General features: G+C 36.1%; 1 protein-coding gene across 2 annotated transcripts in view; it reads left to right on the top strand.

The window, feature by feature from the left end:
- LOC147033626 (uncharacterized) overlaps positions 1–18,324 on the top strand; it is a 40,422-nt gene that overhangs the window by 13,071 nt on the left and 9,027 nt on the right. For both annotated transcript variants that reach the window (XM_085857224.1, XM_085857217.1), the window contains exon 3: positions 12,233–12,673. In XM_085857224.1, the coding sequence (XP_085713350.1) occupies positions 12,233–12,673 (441 nt within the window). The remainder of the gene's footprint in view (positions 1–12,232; positions 12,674–18,324) is intronic.

Here is an 18,324-nt window from a genome sequence, read left to right as displayed (position 1 = left end):
TATTTATTAGAAAGATATAATCCATTACCTCTTTTCGTTAATTTTACACCTGCTTGTGCTATAGAAGAAAGCATATCTCCAACTAACAATCTCGCTTTATCAGGCAGACCTTCAAGATTTTCAGCAAAATCTACAATTACACCACTTCCACTAATTTGTTTCTCCAACTCTTTGTTATGTCTTTCCAATTCTTTTTGAGCCTGGAGTTGAGCCTTCCTTTCGTTGGCAGTTTTGACCGCTGTTGAAATACCACCCGTCAATGCTCCAACCGCACTTAAACCAGCAAATAAAGGAATTAGAAATGGGAGAAATCCTCCACTCGTCTCTCTTATTGAATATTTTTTCAACATTGGTTTTGTCATTTTAATTTTAAGTGAGCCAGTGTCATTCAAGATTTTAACCTGTTCTCTTGTGAGCAAAACATCAATTCTTACTGCTCCTTTTCTCTGAATTGTATTAACGTTAATCGTACAAGGCTTTTGATTTTGAACACAAGATGATAGTTTATGAAGATTGATTTGATTAACATATACCCCAGTTGGTACTTTGCCACTCATTTATTTAACAAAAAATTATGTGAGACTAATCATCACACCATTATCTGTATTAATCTGCAATTCTGTTTCTTCCAAAAGCAAACAATATGTATCAACTTCTTCACTCTCTCCTCTTTCAATGTATAGGGAAGTATCCACTCGATTAGACTTTATAGTTTCCTTTTGAGCGCTCAGGTCAAACGCATAGATTGTATACAAACTTTTAAATGCTGTCATATCCAAAATAGGTTCTTTATTTCCATTACTTTCACACACCTTTTGGTTAGACTTGTATGCTTCAGCAAAATCATTTTTTTCCCAATTAATTTCCAATCTATCTCGTGGATAAAATGTTCCATCTGGAGAAACGCGAAGTTGTTTCACCTTAGCATTATCACTCAATGCATTATTCTTATCAGTCGCAGTATCACCATCTGGCTTTTTAAAAATCATCCACAGATATCGTGGCTTTCCTTCCAGAACACCCAAATTCCATGTGTAAGTAGTTTGATTGAGTTTAACGTGTTGACATCTTCTTTTGAGGTATGATACACTGAGTGGTTTCTTTGAGTTCAGTCTTCGATTCAACATCTCTTCTGTTTTAAGATTAGGAGTATATTCACTGATATACCAACTCATCTCCTCAATTACAAATTTATTCTGTTCACCAAAAGCACTACCAACACCAAAAAGCAATCTATTTTCATTATCATTCCTTTGTAGTTGAAATCTAATTTTAAGACCATACAGAACTTTATCATAATCACAAAATCCAAATATACCTTTAAGAGGAACTGCCACAGTAAAACTATTTTCTGCTTTTGTATCATCATTATACATTCCTTTCCTTTGAATATATCCAGGGTCTGTGTTTGTTCCCGTTGACATATCAGGAATAAAACCTTCGACAGACCCCTTTCCCATTCTATCACTGAATGTATAGAGTGTAAATTTCATCATTTCAGATACAGCAGAGACATAATCAACCGCTTCAACTTCTTGTGTTCCAATATACAATCGCACACTATCAAACATTTTCCAGAAGAAATCATTTACAAGTGTAGCGTTTGTGTTATTCCCAGCCTTAGTGAATTTAAATTTACACAACAAGAAACTTTCGGAGAGATTCAAATAGGTTTGTTGATTATTTATTTCAAAACTTTTTGTACCATTTGTATTCCAGTCTGTTCCAGTTATTGCATTTACCTTGAAGTAATCTTCTTTTTAGTGGAGTTTGAGATAATAATCGTATCATCCAAATCATAGATACTATCAATTGCTTCCATACTTGTATTTATTTAGGAAAAAAGATGTTAAAACTTTTGAAACCCTGTTCCAAGTATTTGAATTATTTTCTGTCGTTCTTGGGGGACAACTGAGTTTTACCTTTCTTAATTTCTTTTATTGCTTGTAATTTATGAGATTCCTTCTGAGCATCTTTAATACTCTTTACAGCACCTGCTACATTTCCCACAGCAGAAGCAGTTGAACCAATTAGGTCTTTATGTTTAAGAATAGTTGAACCAATACCCATGAGAGTATCAATTATCCCATCTCCTCTAAATTGATGTCCGACACCCCTTTGTCTCTTAGGTTTATAGTATCCTCTACCAAGATACATACCTTCACCCTTGTAGTACGGGAAAGGAACATCCCATCCCCTGTAATTATTTTATATTTTCCCAACTCGTGCTTCCTCACAATAACCATCGTATTTATTTATTGAAAAACTTCACGTAGGTGAATTCTGATGGATATAACTTCTCCATTAAAAGAAATCACACGATTATCTTGGTCGGTTATCCTAAAATTTACTCTGTGTATGGTTTTTCCTGACACAGGTAGATAAACCAAATTTTTAGGTTCCATATTGAATTTATAACCAATTGGGGTTGAGTATGCGCTGAATGAAAATATTGTATTTGTTTTTTTCCATCATTATAAGCACCATCAATCAAATCACAGTGAATTAACACCGAATTTATTCCTGAGGATATTTGAATGACATTATCACTGTAAAACGTCCCATTAGTTTCAATCTTTTTTGAGGAGAAACCTAATAACTCTCTAAATGAATTATCAATTGTGAAATCAACCTTGTAGTTATTTTTAACTTTAATCGTTGATTTTGAAGTATGTTTTTGAATGTTTATAACAATATTTTTTGGTTCATCACCCTGTTCTTTCATAAGACGAGCAATTTCGGAAGATATTTGAGAAATCTCGTATGCACCGGTGAGACTGTTATCGCTTTGTATCCACTTCCCGGATTATAACTAAACTTGTCATTTTTCTCGGTTATATTAAATAAGGTATTATAAGTTTCCATGGACAATAAAGATGCCTCATATTCTTTTGTTGTGTCAAGTTGTAGTGGGTATGGGAATGAAGATGTGTGGTCGCTTGTTGTGAAATTAAAACTCAGGATTGTGCTTCTCATCTTATTTAATATGAGATAAAATGTCTTTATATTGAGATTTATTAATTATTTTCATGTTCATCAACTGGTCTAAAATGGCTGATGCTTCATTAAAACAATTGTTATTTCCAGCCTTCTTACTGCCTAACAACAATAACAGTCTATTAACTAATTGCGATGGGTCATTTGGAAGAAAACTAATACCTGAACCAAGGATACTTAAAGCCTGAATAATGTGTTTCTCCTTCTCATTCTTCCTACTTTTACCAGAAAGAATAACCTTATAATTTAGAGTGTTCAGCAAATCAATATATACTCTATCATCATTATTTTCCATATCCAATGGTTTATCAATATACTTTGATTCATCCCTCACAGTTGAACCTTGTCTTCCATCTTTTGTGAGAAGAAACATTAATCTCGGAGTTAGTTTAACAGGGGGTTGAGCAGAACTTAAGAACCTTAATTCATCATTAAATATCAATACCTTTTCTTGAACAAGATGAAATATTGCTGGTTGTTCTGTTGGAATGAGTCCTGCTTTGGTTTTTGAATCCGCTGAATATTCATTGTTTTGAATAGCATTCACAATATAATCAGGGGGTGATTAATCTCTTCCAGTTGTTGAAATAAACCTTCATCATCATATTCTAATTCTCCTAAATGCTCTAATTCTTCCTCCGTCATTTGACTGAAATCTTTTAACATTTGAAGCTTTCTAGGAGTATATTCTACTGTGGGAACTGTGGAAACATCTTTCATTTTTTCTTGGGAAGTTTTTAAAAGTGGTTTAAAAAATTTCTCTTGTTTTTTTTCAAATGCTTCTTCGCCCGTTAGTTTCTGTCTGCGTTTCTTCTTTATGTCTTCCTGTTGTTTTACAACTTTTGAAACCAACTCTTGATGTTCCTTAAATCTTCTTGCTCTTTCTTTTGTATCCATTTATTTATTGTAAAATATCATTTAATGAATTGTAAAGAGTAACAGGGAAATTTTCCTTTTCTTCATCATTCAAGTAGATGTGTTCAAATAAATCCTTTTCTTTAAATATTTCATCAAATTCTTTATTAACATTAATGCGAGTTGTAATTTCTTCTTCACTAATCCTTGCATCTCTGCTTTTCATACGTTTGCGTTGAGTTTCTTCATCAACATCAAAACCGAATGATAAAATCTTCACTCCGCTCAGATATTTAATAATTTGTCTCGTTCCTTCTGGATTAGTTTCTAATATCCCAACACCACCAGATTTTAGTTTCTTTAACTCACTCTTACAATGTGAATATTTTGTTGTACCAAGAGAAACCTCCTCAAATATTTGTCCTTCATTCCTCAATCGCATATGTTCCTCCACTGAAATATAGTGATAATCTTCACCTTTTACTTCTCCAGGTCTTATTGCTCTAGTTGTTGTTGATACAATGCGTATCACGGGGTGTTTTTTAAGTAAATTTACAATATTCTCATTTGTACTACACAAGAACCTTGATTTATGAAAGTTTTTTCCAGAAGCAGATTTACCCACAAGATTTATAATAATAGTTGTCATTTATATATGTAATTGTTTATAAAACAAAAAATATATCTCTTAATATCTCATCTTGTTTCACAACAATATATTTATATTTTTCAGTCGTGTGCTTCATGTAATCCTCAAATTTCTTTTTACTACATAATGTAGAACAATTATCTCTCCAAAAATTATTGATATCTATTGAATTTAACTTGAATAAAATAAAAGTATTAGCATTGTTTCTGATGGAACGACGAGGAAGTTGAAAGTACGATTGACTAAGATAAATACAATTACAAGAAGAATGTCTCCCTCTTGTGTAGTAGCTGTCCATTACCGTTTGGTTTCTCTCATTAACACAATCATCAAAGATAACGAGGTTCTTTTTTGATTTATCCAAATCTTGGGGGGACGGTATATCATCCGTATTATCACTAAGAATACAAGTTATAAGATTTGATTTCTTTTTACATCTCTGTGTATCACAAAATAGTTGAATTATATCTTCAATGTTATAATCATTTAAGTTTTTTTGACGTTTAAATAAACCGATTATATCTTCTTTTTGAAGACCAGCATTAAAACCTTGTGAGAGTAGTTGATACTCTGGTTGAAAACTCGACTTTGTGAAAATTATTAAATTGTCATAATCTAAAAAGTTGGGAGTGAGGAGCATTTTTAAAAGTAAGCAGGTTTTTCCACATCCACTTGAACCAACTATGAGACATCTTAATGAATTTGGGAGATTTTTATGGTTGTTAAATTTTATCTTATTTTCCCAAATAGGTAAAAAATCATTCATTTATATATTTGAAAAACAGGTTATTTAATTTATTATTGGCTTTTTTAGAAACTCTATATTTTATCCTAAGTTCAGGTTTAATTTCAAGATAATCCATTATTTTATTTATACAATATCTTGTGTTGATATTTCCCTGAAAATTACATCCATGAATAATATACAACAACAATCCTTTGAACATTTCTCTTATACGTTCAGTTTCTTCCCTTGTAAGGAAAGGTGTGTTATCATCCTCATACTTTACATTCATTTCTCTAATCAATCTTGTAAAGTAATTCATTTTTGGTGTAAATCTAAAAGAATTATTTTCCTTTTTATATTTTTTATTATCATTAATTAGAAGATAATCACAGAATATACATTGTTTATAGGCTTTTGACTCTGTGTTTAATCCCCGTCTTTCACACGCAGGACAATTCTCAAATTTGTCATATGGAGAATCAGGAAAGTCTAGCATATTTATAAAGTAAAACTTTACTTAAACTGAAATTCATCTATACTTTTAGTTGTATATTACCATCGATATCGATATACTTTTTTTCATTATCAGATTCAACGACAACATTTTTTATATTAAAGGTAATTTTAAAATTATCGTTAACTACTATTGAACGAAATGTCATTTCACCTGATATATTAACATCCTTTATTTCATCAGGATTTACATCTTTAGGGTTGTTGAAAAAATACAAATTTCTCCTTGCATATTACAGATGGTCTTATCTTTTCTTTCTAAAGCTTCATCCATAAGGTTTTTGTTCTTTGATACTTTTTCTTGTTTCATTGCTTTTTCTAGTTTTGAATATATTACTAGAAGGAGAGGAGAAACTTTTGTTAGAGATACTTTAATTGATGTCCTACCAGGTATACTAAAAGCCCTTCCACTGAAGGAAATTGAAGAACTCATATTATTTACCATAATAGTTTTTATCCAATAGTTGTTATATTTATCTTTGTTCAATTTTACATCCTTGACATATTTCTCAGTATCTTTAACAGATGAAGAGATTGATTGAAACTTGTCTTTTGTGTCTTGAAACATTGTATTTATTAAGTGAAAAAGTTGGAGGATAAAATGTTTTTAAGCACAGATTCACCTATAAATTAAACGAAATTTTCATCAAGAAAATTTTAGTTTAAGCAAAGTTTTATTCTATAAATATGGTGAATACAACGTACTGCGATGTTTGTAATCACGAATATAAACATTATAGAAAACACCTCCGAACCAACAAACACACATTTAATCTATTTCATCAAATATCTCCTCTTGAGTTGGAAAGAAAACATTGTGATATCTGTTCAAAGGATGTTTTGAAGAGTAGTTATAATCAACATCTTCAATCACAAAAACACAAGAAAAATGAGTTTAAAGTAAAGGGAGACTATTATATTAAAAACACTGATGGGGCATTTAAAGGGCATATAAAAATAAGGATTTTTCAATTTGGAGAACCCGGTCCATCATCAATAGCTGAATCAATTGAAATAGTGAAACCCGATGTTGAAAAATTTATTAAAAAGACATTAAAAGAAATGAAAACTTTAAAGTTTTATATGGGAGTGAAAATGAATATGAAAAGACAAGATGAAGAACATACTCCTTATATGAGAACAGGTCTTCATTTTATAACATCATTTCAAGATTTTTTGAATAGTGGGGTTTATGAAGAACTATCAAAACAAGAGGAGGATGTTGATAATACAGTGGTAGGAAGTGGATTCAATATTAAAAAAATCATCTTTTTAGATATACACATTCTAAAATCAAACCCTCTTAAAGCTTCTTCTTGTATTGAATTACCAAAAGAAATAAAACGAAAGAAGGCAGTTGTTAATATTAAGAACAATGATAATAAATGTTTTCTCTGGTCTGTTCTTGCTCACTTTCATCCACCAAAATGTAATTCAGAAAGAGTAAAACAATATATGAAATATGAGAATACCTTGGACATTAAAGATTTTAAATTCCCAATGCCACTAACAGATATTCCTAAATTTGAGAAAAGGAATAATCTTTCTATTAATGTATATGGATTAACGGATACAAACAAAGTTCAAATATTAAAAATTTCAAACAACTATAAAAATGAAGAAACACACATTGACCTTTTATATTTTAGTGTTGGAAAGAATTCACATTACACATACATCAATAATTTATCAAGATTAATCTCTTCTCAGGTATTCAGAACAGCAAACAAAAGATATCCTTGTAAGCGATGTCTTAATTCATTTCATACAAAAGAACGATTAGAACAACATTCAAAATATTGTAGTAATCATAAATCAGCTGTAATTACAATGCCTAAACCTGGTGAAAAGATTTATTTTGAAGATTATAATAAATCTATCATGCACCCATTTGTGATATACGCTGATTTTGAATGTATCCTTAAAAAGATAAATACTGCTTCTCCTAATCCAAAAGAACCATATACAAATAAATATCAAAAACATATTCCTTGTGGTTTCTGTTATTATATCAAATCATCTGTTGGAGAAAAGTATAACAAACTTGAACATTATCGTGGAAAAAATGCTTCACAAGAGTTTGTAAAGCGATTAGAAAAGGATTGTATAAGACTCACTAAATTAATGAAAGAAACAAATGAACTGATGAAATTAACCAAAGAAGAAAAATTAGAATTTAGAATGAACAATATCTGTCATATTTGTGAGGGGGAAATTAAGGAGTCTAAAGTTAGAGACCATTGTCATCTTACTGGTAAATATCGAGGTCCCGCTCATTCCTGTTGTAATCTTAATTATAAATTACCTTCTTTTATTCCAGTCTTTCTTCACAACAGCGCCAACTATGATACACATCTATTTATAAATGAACTTTCAAAAACACCAGGGAATATTTCTGCTATAACAAACACAAGTCAAAAGTATATTTCATTTTCAAAAATGATATTCACAAAACCTTTAACTCGTATTAGGTTTCTAGATTCTTACAAGTTTATGGGAACACCACTAGCCTACCTCGCATCAAATCTAAGCTCCACGGACTCTTTTCCAAATCTTAATTCATTCTTTCCAAAAGAGGAAATTCTCACTAAAGAGGAAATTCAGATTAAAGAGAGAATTCAAAGTAAAGAGGAAACTCTAATTAATGAAGAAATTCTAACTGAAGATGAAATTCTAATTATAAAGAAAATTCGAACTAAAGAGGAAATTCAGATTAAAGATGAAATTCTGATTAAAGAAGGAATTCTTACGAGAGAGGAAATTCAAACAAGGAATGAAATTCAAAGTAAAGAGAAAATTCTTACAAGTAAGGGAATTTATCCTTATGATTATATGGATTCATTTATGAGATTTAAAGAAACACAACTTCCTTCAAAAGAAAGTTTCTATAATAACCTTTATGAAGAAGAGATAAGTGATAAGGAATATAAACACGCACAAGAAATATGGAAAATATTTAAGATAAAGAACCTTGGAGAATATCATGATTTATATCTAAAAACAGATGTTTTATTGTTAGCTGATGTGTTTGAGGCTTTTAGAACACTCTGTCATAATAAAAATTGTTATGGATTAGACCCTGCCCACTATTTCACAGCTCCTGGTTTAGCTTGGAGTGCAATGTTGAAAATGACAAAACAAGATATAGATTTAATCAGTGATGTTGATATGCTTTTGATGATTGAGAAGTCCAAGAGAGGTGGAATATCACAAGTATGTTCAAAAAGATATGCGAAAGCAAATAATAAATATCTCCCAAATTATGATAGTGAAAAAGATAGTAATTATTTGATGTATTTTGATGCTAATAATTTGTATGGATGGGCAATGTCTCAATCTCTACCTTATGGTAAATTAGAGTGGGTGGAAGAAAAGGATTATGAAAAGGCTTTGATGAATATTGTTATTTCTTCTCAAGAGGAATTGAATGACGAAGAAGAAGGTTATTATTTTGAAGTTGATTTGAGGTACCCGAGTGTTCTTCATAATAAGCATAAAGACCTTCCTTTTGCATGTGAGAAAGAAACCCCAAAGAAAGAATGGTTCAGTGATTATCATAAAAGTTTTAATATTAAAGGCAAATCAACAGAAAAGTTATTAACAACATTCTATGATAAAGAGGGATATGTTTTACATCAGAGAAGCTTAAAACAGTTTTTGAGAGAAGGATTGAGAGTAGCTAAAATTCATAGAGTTTTAAAATTTAAACAAAGTCCTTGGGTGAAAAAGTATATTCAATTCAATACAGATATGAGAGCAAATACAAAAGTAAAATTTGAAGGGGACTTTTATAAATTAATGAATAATGCTGTATTTGGAAAGACTATGGAAAATGTTAGAAACAGGCAAAACATTAGATTCGCAACATCTTGGAAAGAAGCTTCGAGATTGATAAATAAACCAAGTTTTGAGAGAGAAGAGGTTTTTTCAGAGAACTTTTCTGCAATTCATATGAAAAAGGAAAGTATTGTAATGGATAAACCAATTTATATTGGAACAGCAGTTCTTGATTTATCAAAGATATTGATGTATGATTATTTGTATAATGACTTAAAGAAAGAGTATGGTGAAAATGTTTCATTGTTGTATATGGATACTGATAGTTTTATCCTAGATATAAAAACTGATGATGTTTATGAAGATATGAAGAAAAATATTGGAGTATATGATACAAGTAATTTCAGCAAGAAGAGTGAGTTATTTTCCAAAAAGAATGAAAAGGTTATTGGTAAGTTTAAGGATGAGTTGGGTGGAAAAGTAATGAGTGAGTTTATTGGATTGAGAGCAAAGGCATATGCTTATAAGTATGGTGAACAGATTGATAAGAGGTTAAAGGGAATAAAGAAATATGTAATAAAGAAATCAATAACTTTTAGAAATTATTATAATTGTTTGATGAATAAGAAAGAAGAATATAGGAAAATGAATACAATAAGAAGTTATAAACATAACATATATAGTGAAGAAGTAAATAAAAAGGCATTAGGAGCCTTTGATGATAAGAGATTTATTTTAGATAATGGAATAGATTGTGTTCCATATGGATATTGTATGATAGAGTGTATAAAATAGATTATGTTTTAACGATGGGAAGATGGGTTAGGGTTTTTTAAGGGCTACCGTCGCGTTTTTTCACAATATATAAATGGTTAAACCAAGTATTAATCAAACTAAAGAGTGGAGAAAATCTCAGTCTTGGTATATAAATGGAAAACATAATGAATGTGAAAAATATCAAATAAGTCTTATTGAAAAAATAACTAAAACAAAGGTAAATAAAACAAATAAGCGAATTAATTTAAAAACTAGTAAGTTAGAGGATGTAAAGAAAAAAATGAATATCCTTGAATGGACTGAAAACTTTGATGGTTATCAATTGAACAATGAAAAAACAATTTACTATAATCTCAAAATGATATGTGGCTCAGGAGGTGGTCAGATGAGAGCATTAAGAGAAGTTTATCATTTCGTAATGGCACAAAAGGGGTATCTTCAAAAATATAAAGATTCAAATGTTTTGTTTGTCAATATTTTAGATGGGGATTATTGTGCAAAGAAAATTAAACTATTGAAGGAATTTGAGAATGAACAAATCTTTTTCGGTTCAATGAGTGAGCTGTTCAACCCTCAGGTGTTCAATTCAATGAGGTTCAACCTCCAAGTTAAAAGGGGAGACAAATAAATATACCTTGGGATAAAAAGGGGGTTTATTTTTAGGGAAAAAAATATGAATCGCTGAAAATCCCCCATTCATTTACATGGGGAAAAGTGAGCCAGAATCAGTATTCTTACCCTACTATTATTCATTTTCTCAAATTTAGGAATATCTCTCAATGACATTGGTAACTTTAAATCTTTCACATTTAATGCATTCTCACATCAATATATATATATATATATATATATATATATATATATATATATATATATATATATATATATATATAAAGTTGAAAGTGTGTGTGTGTGTGTGTGTGTGTGTGTGTGTGTGTGTGTGTGTGTGTTTGTCTGTGACCTATGCACGCGAAAAGTACTGGACTGATCCTCACCAAGCTTCACATGCTGACAGAACATGTACCCGGGAGTGTCCCGATGTAAAAGAATTGTACTTCCGACTTGCGGTTTCCGAATTATGACGTCATCACCTGATTGCGTAACGTTAATTTTTCAAGTTCAGCCGATTGACATGAGGGCCAACGCCATTTGCAATAGAATGAAAAAAATAATGCTACAGTCAATGGAAGACAATTACTTCCGACTTCCCGGTTTCCGAATTATGACGTCATCACCTGATTGTGTAACATTCAAGTTTCAAGTTCAGCTGATTGACATGGGACCAACGGAATTTGCTAGAGAATGAGAATTAATTAAGTCGCAAATGATGACATGAAACCAGCCTCACATTGTTGAGGCATTATGGTTTTTTTATCTGATGCGGCAATAAATCTTAACATTTTTGAACTCGAGTCTTCTGCATATAAAACATGGTGGGGAAAATATAATATTATAGTGGTGATGAGAAAAAATAATAATGGTGGCAGCCTCTACAATTTTACAATTAACTGTGACATATACTCCTTCAGACCCGCCGTCATCCACGGGATTCCTGTGCGGAGCACATACCGATAGTATACGATGGGGTAATCGACCCCTTGTCGACCACTAAGTTTCTGGATTTCAGGATAGCCGACAAAGATATTTGCAAGAGCTGGACTTAATGGAGAACCCATGGCCACACCGTCCATTTGAACATACATAATGTTGTTAAAACTGAATTCCACCTCCCTGGTTGCTGTGTTCAACACACTTACCTCAAGTCCTTCACCTGGCCTCACTTGTATAAATGTTTTACACAAAACGTTCTTCCCATCTAACCTCCTCAAGCATACCCATTTTGCGATGAATCCACCTCTCCCCCTTCCACATAACCATATTTAATGTCTGCTTGTTATAATGTCTAATTTCCTTCTTTTTTTTTGTCTGATGAACAGGCCCTGCATTGTCTGTGTTGAGAGATTGGTTTTGGAACTCAAACAAGAACAAGAGAAACTATATAAAACCTCGGGGTGGCGTTTATCCCATCCCAATATGGCTGGAGAGCCAGGGCTTGACCGAGGAATCGCTTCGAGCCGCGGTTACGGAGCTGGGGATCGAGATCCTTGGAGCGCTCTGTGCACATGCCGAGCCCCCTCCGAGGAGGGTTCAATTCTGTTCTTTAGCTGCACGAAGGTTCACCTCAACCATGTATGCCGAGCTCTGCCGTTTCATGGAGTCGTGCCTTGTGTCGCAAGGCCAACAACAGCTCGAAAGTGTAACGAACGTCAAGGAGGCTGAAGGACGTGCTCGAGGACCTCCTGGTGAAGACCTGTGGCACAAGGGAGAAGACAAGGACTCTGTTGGTCTGGAAGAAGAGGGAAGAGACCTGGAAGATGGTGAGTTGTGTAAACTGCAGATCGATCTTCATCTTCTTCCTCTTATTTTGAAGCAATTGGGTGACAATGCACAAATAAATTAGTTTTCAACATTTGTGAATATTTGTCAAACCCATAGTCTTTGCAGTCATTGGCCAACCGATATAGTTATGGAATAATCCTGACAAAGCAAATACCCTTTTCCAGGGATTGCTTCCTCCCAAAAAGTAAATTTTTCATGAATGTATCCTCATGTTTCAAGGTGAGCAATTTCTCAACAAAATAATCTTTTAAAGTGAATATCAAGTCATTCCAACTATATAACTAGAAAGAGCAATCAGAGATTGCAGACCCTCGTCATGACTTGTTTTGTGTGGTATTTGTTTGCACACTGTTGCGTAAATAATTTTAAAATATTTAATTTATATGGAATTAATATGTTCCAATACGCAATTTATAGACGTACTCACGTTCCAATTGTACGTATTTAATGGACACAGTCACATTGCAGTTGTACGTAATGAATAGACATACAGAAAACCCTCCTCCAATGTGCGTCTTCGCAATGTCGATTTGTTTATGCATGTGGGAATAAATGCAACCCTTATTTCCCAAACGTGCATAAAACTTGATTCACATGGGTTTGAATGTGGTGCTGTGACCACAGCATGCGTAGAGGTGATGTCTTCCGCCATCTTCTACCACCCACAATGTTTTCAGTCTGCATTGTGCTGTGGTGGAGTAAGCTTGCACCGAGATTTCTTTAACTGATCGTGATTTAGCCTCAAACTCTACTCTTGATACTGTTGCAGTTATGGAAAAGGACCCTGGGGAGTTGCATCCATCATGTAAGAAACCCCTGGTGAGATATTTCATTTGTATGTGTGCTTAGTCATTGAGAGCCAATGATAATGCCCCTTGCGGGGTCAGAGATCGGGTGGCAACCCCTGCGACCCGGAAACCCGCCTCGTGTGGGGTCGAAGTGCGCTCGCGTGAACTCTGCCCCACAGAGGCCAAATCCGGCCCCCAGAGAGATATATGCCAAAGCAATTTGTGGCTACTGTTCATGTGCGTTGGGGTCTCGTGGAGGAAACTTTTGCAGGAAAATTTTGTTTGAAAGATGATTTTGGGATTTCACAATACAGATATAATTGGACGATGCGGTCTGTCGGATCCCGGAAGGAGAGGTTCGAGTTTGTGAGTTCATGTCTGCTAATTTTCTTCAAAACCTGAACAAACTAGACACAGAAAAACAGACTCGTCTTCGGCTGTTTGGTAAAAAAAAAAAAAAAAAACAATGACAGGAGAAGCTTTTGATACAATTTGCTGAACCAACGAACAGATTCTCATTGGACGAAGTGAGATAAGGCATCTGAGGAATCGACTCCAAAGATTTGGCACCATTACAGATGGGCAATCGGCTCTGCAGAATTTAGGGTTTGCTTCCCAGTTCCGATGGAGGGAATCAATTTTAACCGGGTAATCGATTGTTTTGCCCAATCTTAAGCCGTTTCAAGAACTTCCTTATTCAGTCAAATGGACTGGAACGCTTCGTTCTGTCACACAACTTTCACGGTCAGATTGGTTCAGTGAAATCACAGCAGGAACTTCATGACAGCAGATACACTCCACCTTGCTTGCCATTACGACACTTCGCCTGTGTGCACACCAGTCAGTGTTTTCAGTTCTCACACCAGCCTCCGACCTTTCACCGCTCGATTGTGAGCCTTCTTCACGAACATCATGAACAACTTTCCTCTTGGGTTGAAATTAAGAAGGTCATACCCCACTCATCGCAAGTTTGGCCCAAAACAAAAAACAGCAGAATTTTTTTATGTATTTATTTATTTTTTTATATACATTGTCGAGCCTCGTATGAGAGCTATCACACAACACACAGCAAGGGGGGGGGGTCATAAACCTTGCTTGAAAACTCTGATTTCTCTGTCAGTGGTTCGAAATGTCAGACCGATGATCAGATTTGGGGTCATGTTAATTGGTGAGAATTCGGTCATATATGAACAAAATTCTACGTACTATTTATTTTATAAAGTGATATTTAAAAAATAAAAATGATTTCCAGGATTTTTTAGCACGTTACTCAGATGTAGACAAGATAATGTTACATTTGTGGGTGGAGGGGGGGTGGGGTAGATATGACCATAGAGCAGACAGGAATGTATAGAGTAGTGTGGTCTGTGTATGAGTAGTTAGCCCATCTTAATGTAATAAGGAGGGAAATGTTAGCTTAAGAATTGTCCTGTTTGAATGTGCAACATACAAAGGGTGGTGCATGGTAATAATTAGTATGGGATTGTAGTTAATAAAATTGTGCGTATACCCTCTATGTCAACATCGACGGGGGGTGCCGAGAGAGTTTGCAAGAGAAAAAGGTTTACAGCTTATATTGTTGTGGGCCGGGGTTCGGTGGCGATAAACGACCACCTGGGAGAGCAATAGAGTCATCTCCCACCGAACACCCGGAATTTAGGTCGTGACTCGGATAAGTCCGAGAGTTCACGGGTCCCTTAGCAGACCGTGGTCGCCAATATTTCGACGGCGTGGGGTAGCGTTAATTGCCTAATTTCAATATACCTAAATACCCATGTCGTCCAACTACCAGGGAAAACCACACCCTCGACGGACCTCGGGCGGAACGGACCGTTTACCGAGCCCGATCCGGGTGTAAACCGAGCGGGGGTTACCAAGATCCGTCGGTCCAAATGAACAATTTACGCCACGAACGGCCTTACTAATTCTCAAACCCGCACCATGCTTGGCCAATGGAGGAAAGCACAGAAAACGAGCTGGTACTTTTAACAGGGGTTTATTTATAACAATAATCGGGGAGGGGAAGCACACAAAGAGCAGAGTTATCACGAATAATGAAATGTAATGCACAAGCAAAGGAAAGCACTGACAATTTCTACTTACAGACGGGGCCCACGGACACACACACCCACACACCCAAAAGAAACTGGACGCCGTGGGTCTTTCGTCGGTAGAGCCAGGCCGGGGTACCTGTCCCGCCTCGTGCGGTCACACCGAACCGAACCACCACGGTGGGACTCAAACCCACGACCCGAAGTCCACGGCCCACGATCCTGGCTGCTCGGTCACCAGACTTGCCCTCCAAAGGACCGCAGACCGCTCCAACCACAACCACGACCATCTGCAGAGCCCTCGTCGACAACCACTCAGCCACGACGACAGACCGCTCAGCAATCGCCACGATCTCCTCTCTGCCGAACCCTGGTCCTGACAACCACTCTACTCTTCTGAAGTGGGAGGGGTCTCTTCTCCTCGCCACTCGCCTCCTGATTGGACGAGGGGTTGTCGGACGACTCGTGGTCACCTCCCGATTGGCTGGGGCGTGCGTGTCATGCTCGCCCTTTACTCATTCGCTGGAGGAAACGTCCATGCCCTGCCTTGGGGTGGAGCCTCGATCTGAAGCGATGGAGGCTCCGCCCACGCCTTCAGCCAAAAACACGTTGGCAATTGCGACCGGGTCGAGTGCGGGACGGTGGTGTTGTTGCAGTGGATGTAATAATCCTGACTAAAAAAATAGCCCATAAGCACACACACAAAATTCCCCTCAGACAGAAGGAGGGATTCTAACTATAAACACATACTTATCGAAATAACTGAACTACGGGGACTGCTGTCTGTTTGTGTGCAATGGCTTCCAGATTCATAACAATATCACCTCGAGAGCAAGGGGAAGAGCATTTGTTGCCTTCCAAGGGGTGGAGCTTGGATCGCCTCGAGGGGGGGGCGCAGTTTTCTATTGCCCAAAGAGAAGACGGAGGGGCCGAATCAAGTGGACAAGGTTTGTGGAGTGTGAGGAGGATTGAGTCTGAAGAGAAAGAACCTGAGGTGAACGAGGCTTGTGAGAAGTTCATCGAGTGGGTGAGGCACGTCGAAGCCTGAGGAGCCAACCATCAACATCTGAGGAGAATGGGGTTGGTTTGAGGAGAAGGAGTGTGAGGAAAGTTTTGAGGAGGTTATCTTGCTTGCCTGTCTCTGCGTCTGTTCATCAACCTGCCCATGTGCTTCATCTCCTCATCGTCCTGCTCATTGTCCATCCTCATCGCTTGTTCATGGCTGCCCCGTGCCCGTGCTTCCACCCGCTACCACCAGAGCTGAGTCCCCCGGTTTTTGTCCCTTTCTCCGTCAGTGACTGAGTCTGGTGTACAGCGCCTCAGATTTCTTTAGCTTCATTTTTATTCTCCTTGTACATCATTATTTATTATCGATTCCGTTACCTCCTTTATTCCCCACCACTACCGCCATCATATCCCTCCGCTGGTCAATCTTACTCTGGTTCTTTTTTGGTTTTGGCAATAAACCCATTCGTTTTGAAAGCTTTGAGGTTCTCGTGTTTCTCCTCACGACCTGCACGCGCATTGTCCGCCATAATTCGGAATGTCTGAGGGAGTAAAAAGCCAGTTTGGCTCATCCGTCCAGGTGCTAACTGACCTGGACACGACAATAATATGCCCGGTGTGTTCCTTCAAAGCCCGTGGTGCCATCTGCGAGTAGGCCAGTCATCGTCGGCACACTGACCCTTACAACAACCGTTGGTGTGGCATCGGGGTTCATTCTCACCATTCCATTTAAGAGGTTCTTGAGGAAATTTCTCTTTACTTTCTGGAGAGACTCCACTCTTTACAGTGGGTGGCTAACTGATAAAGTTGTGCAAAGCTAACATGCATTCTGGCCCTGTGGGTTGAGATGGATGTGTTTTGCTGTGACCATGACAATGAGATTTGGTGTTTGGGCCAAAGTGCGTGTGTATTCATTTGACAAGCTTTGTTTGACTGGGTACTTTGGTCTTCAGGCCAAAGTACACATCCTTAGCTTTGTTAAAAATTGATTTTTCAAAAAAAACTTTTTTGTGTTTTTACGTTAAAGCGGTTCTTCTCAACAGAAACAGGGGAGGCAGAACACATCCATGGATTGATTCCTTTCTGTAGGAGGAGGAGTGAGCATCTCGCCAAACAACGCTTCTAAAGCCATGTATGCCGACTGATGCTGCGTTTAGCAGTGTAGCCGCTGACACTGGTTTAGGCAGACTGCAATGAAGTCAGTTTGCCCATTTAGTGTGTGTATAGTGTACCGCATTATGTTGACATGCTAAACATCAATGTCACAATAAAAACTTTTAATTATTGATTAAATTGATGTAGAAACATTAAGTAGTGGCACTTTGGTGACAAAGCATCTTCCATTCAGTAGGCCCTACAACCAAGAGCAGAGACTTTAGCTGACGTAGCGCGGCACCTCCGCATTTGACGATGATTTGGCGATGTTAATACAAATACACAACGTCAGTACAATTTAAAACATTTATTGAACAAACACACATATTTATATTTGCATGCACAGGAGGTTCTGGACAGACAGATTCACTCCAGATCTCTCCACACAATTGAAGAATCTTCATCTTTATATAGTTGTCAGTAAGACACAGTTTTTATAATTTTCTGACACTGATGCCAGTTTGCCTGGTCTTGACAATTTCCAGGTGAACCTTATCTTCAGTCTTCTTTGACAGCTCCTGCTTAAATGGTTGGAACACATATTCAAACGCCAACCCTCATGGCCATTCAAACAAGTTTCCATCTTATGTAGGTTAAAAGTCAGTCTGCTTCTCCCAAAACTGGGAAGAT

This window comes from Eptatretus burgeri, chromosome 2 (assembly GCF_056783735.1).
Source record: "Eptatretus burgeri isolate ZD-2024b chromosome 2, Ebu_testis_v1, whole genome shotgun sequence".
Classification (NCBI taxonomy): Eukaryota; Metazoa; Chordata; class Myxini; order Myxiniformes; family Myxinidae; genus Eptatretus; species Eptatretus burgeri.
The sequence above is the reverse complement of the archived record's forward strand: the minus strand, read 5'-3'. Positions and strand labels throughout refer to the sequence as shown.